Source organism: Eimeria mitis, genomic scaffold, assembly GCF_000499745.2.
Source record: "Eimeria mitis Houghton genomic scaffold, Emh_scaff1296, whole genome shotgun sequence".
In the NCBI taxonomy this organism is placed as follows: Eukaryota; Apicomplexa; class Conoidasida; order Eucoccidiorida; family Eimeriidae; genus Eimeria; species Eimeria mitis.
The window spans coordinates 3,861-5,068 of NW_013568645.1; the positions used below are offsets into that span (position 1 = coordinate 3,861).

The 1,208-nt window shown below is 55.2% G+C and overlaps 1 protein-coding gene across 1 annotated transcript in view; it reads right to left on the bottom strand.

Annotated features, from left to right (window-relative positions):
- Window positions 1-1,208, bottom strand: part of EMH_0033980 (uncharacterized protein) — a gene marked incomplete at both ends in the record, with an annotated part of 11,182 nt that overhangs the window by 3,460 nt on the left and 6,514 nt on the right. Inside the window, 2 exons of the mRNA XM_013494809.1 lie at window positions 364-574; window positions 726-1,018. Of these exons, the coding sequence (XP_013350263.1) occupies window positions 364-574; window positions 726-1,018 (504 nt within the window). The remainder of the gene's footprint in view (window positions 1-363; window positions 575-725; window positions 1,019-1,208) is intronic.

The window sequence follows — 1,208 nt, forward strand, 5'->3', positions numbered from 1 at the left end:
CGACCAGATATCCAGAGAAGGATCCAGGTGCGTCGCCACTGTGCACACACAGCCACCACCAGACCCTCAACAGTACAAACTGAACAACACACAGCTAGCTAGCTAGCTAGCCAGCTAGCTAGCCAGCTAGCTAGCTAGCTAGCTAGCTAGCTAGCTAGCTGGAGAGATCGTCAAACAGATACATCATATAGTCAACTATCTAACTTCCTTTTGCCCCCTCAAGAACACGGGAGGTAGCCGGCTAGCTAGCTAGCCAGCTAGACGTCCGACTAGCTAGCTAGCTAGCCAGCCAGAGAAGTAGCTGTTATGCTAGCTAGCTAGCTAGCTAGCTAGCTAGCACAAGGGTGCTGATGCAGGACGAACCTCCAGCCGCCAACTCCGGCGGCATGTAGCGCGGCGAGCCCGCGGGCTGCAGCGGCTCCTTAGGGAGGATGAGGCGCATAGAGGCGGTGAGGCTGCGGCTGCTGCTGCTGCTGCTGCTGCTGCTGCTGCTGCTGCTCGCTGCAGCACTGGGCACATCCGCCTCTGCTGCCAGCCCGAAGTCGCACAGCTTCGCGTTGCCAGCCCCATCCAGCTGCATGCAACGCAGCGCAGAACACAAGTACAACAAAATTCATAAATTTTATTTTTTTCATAAATTTTATTTTTATATAATTTAAATAAAAAAAAAAAACAAAAAAGCTCTGCTGCTGCTGCCCCCCGGCCCCGCTGCTGTTAGAGGGTACCTCCACCTGAAGGAATGCTGCTGCTGCTGCTACTGCTGCTGCTGCTGCTGCTGCTACTGCTGCTACTGCTGCTGCTACTACTGCTGCTGCTGCTGCTGCTGCTGCTGCTGCTGCTGCTGCTGCAGCAAGACTGCTGACCACAATGTTGAGGGACTTGATGTCTCTGTGCACAATGGGCGTTGGCCGGCAGTGCAGGTACTGCAGCGCCGCCACGAAGTGCAGAGCTATTGCCAGCCGCTGCCGCAGCAGCAGCGGAGCGCGCTGCTCGTGCAGCAGCCAGTACAGGCTGCCCCCTGTGTGCGCACACACGGCAGCAGCAGCAGCAGCAGCAACAGCAGCAACAGCAGCAGCAGCAGCAGCAGCAACACAAACTCTCTCAGCAACCTGAATATACCCCAACCCGAAGACAAGATGCAGCAGCAGCAAAACTTGTCGAAGCAAAAAAAAATTAGATGCAGATACACCCCATGAAAGCTGTACATA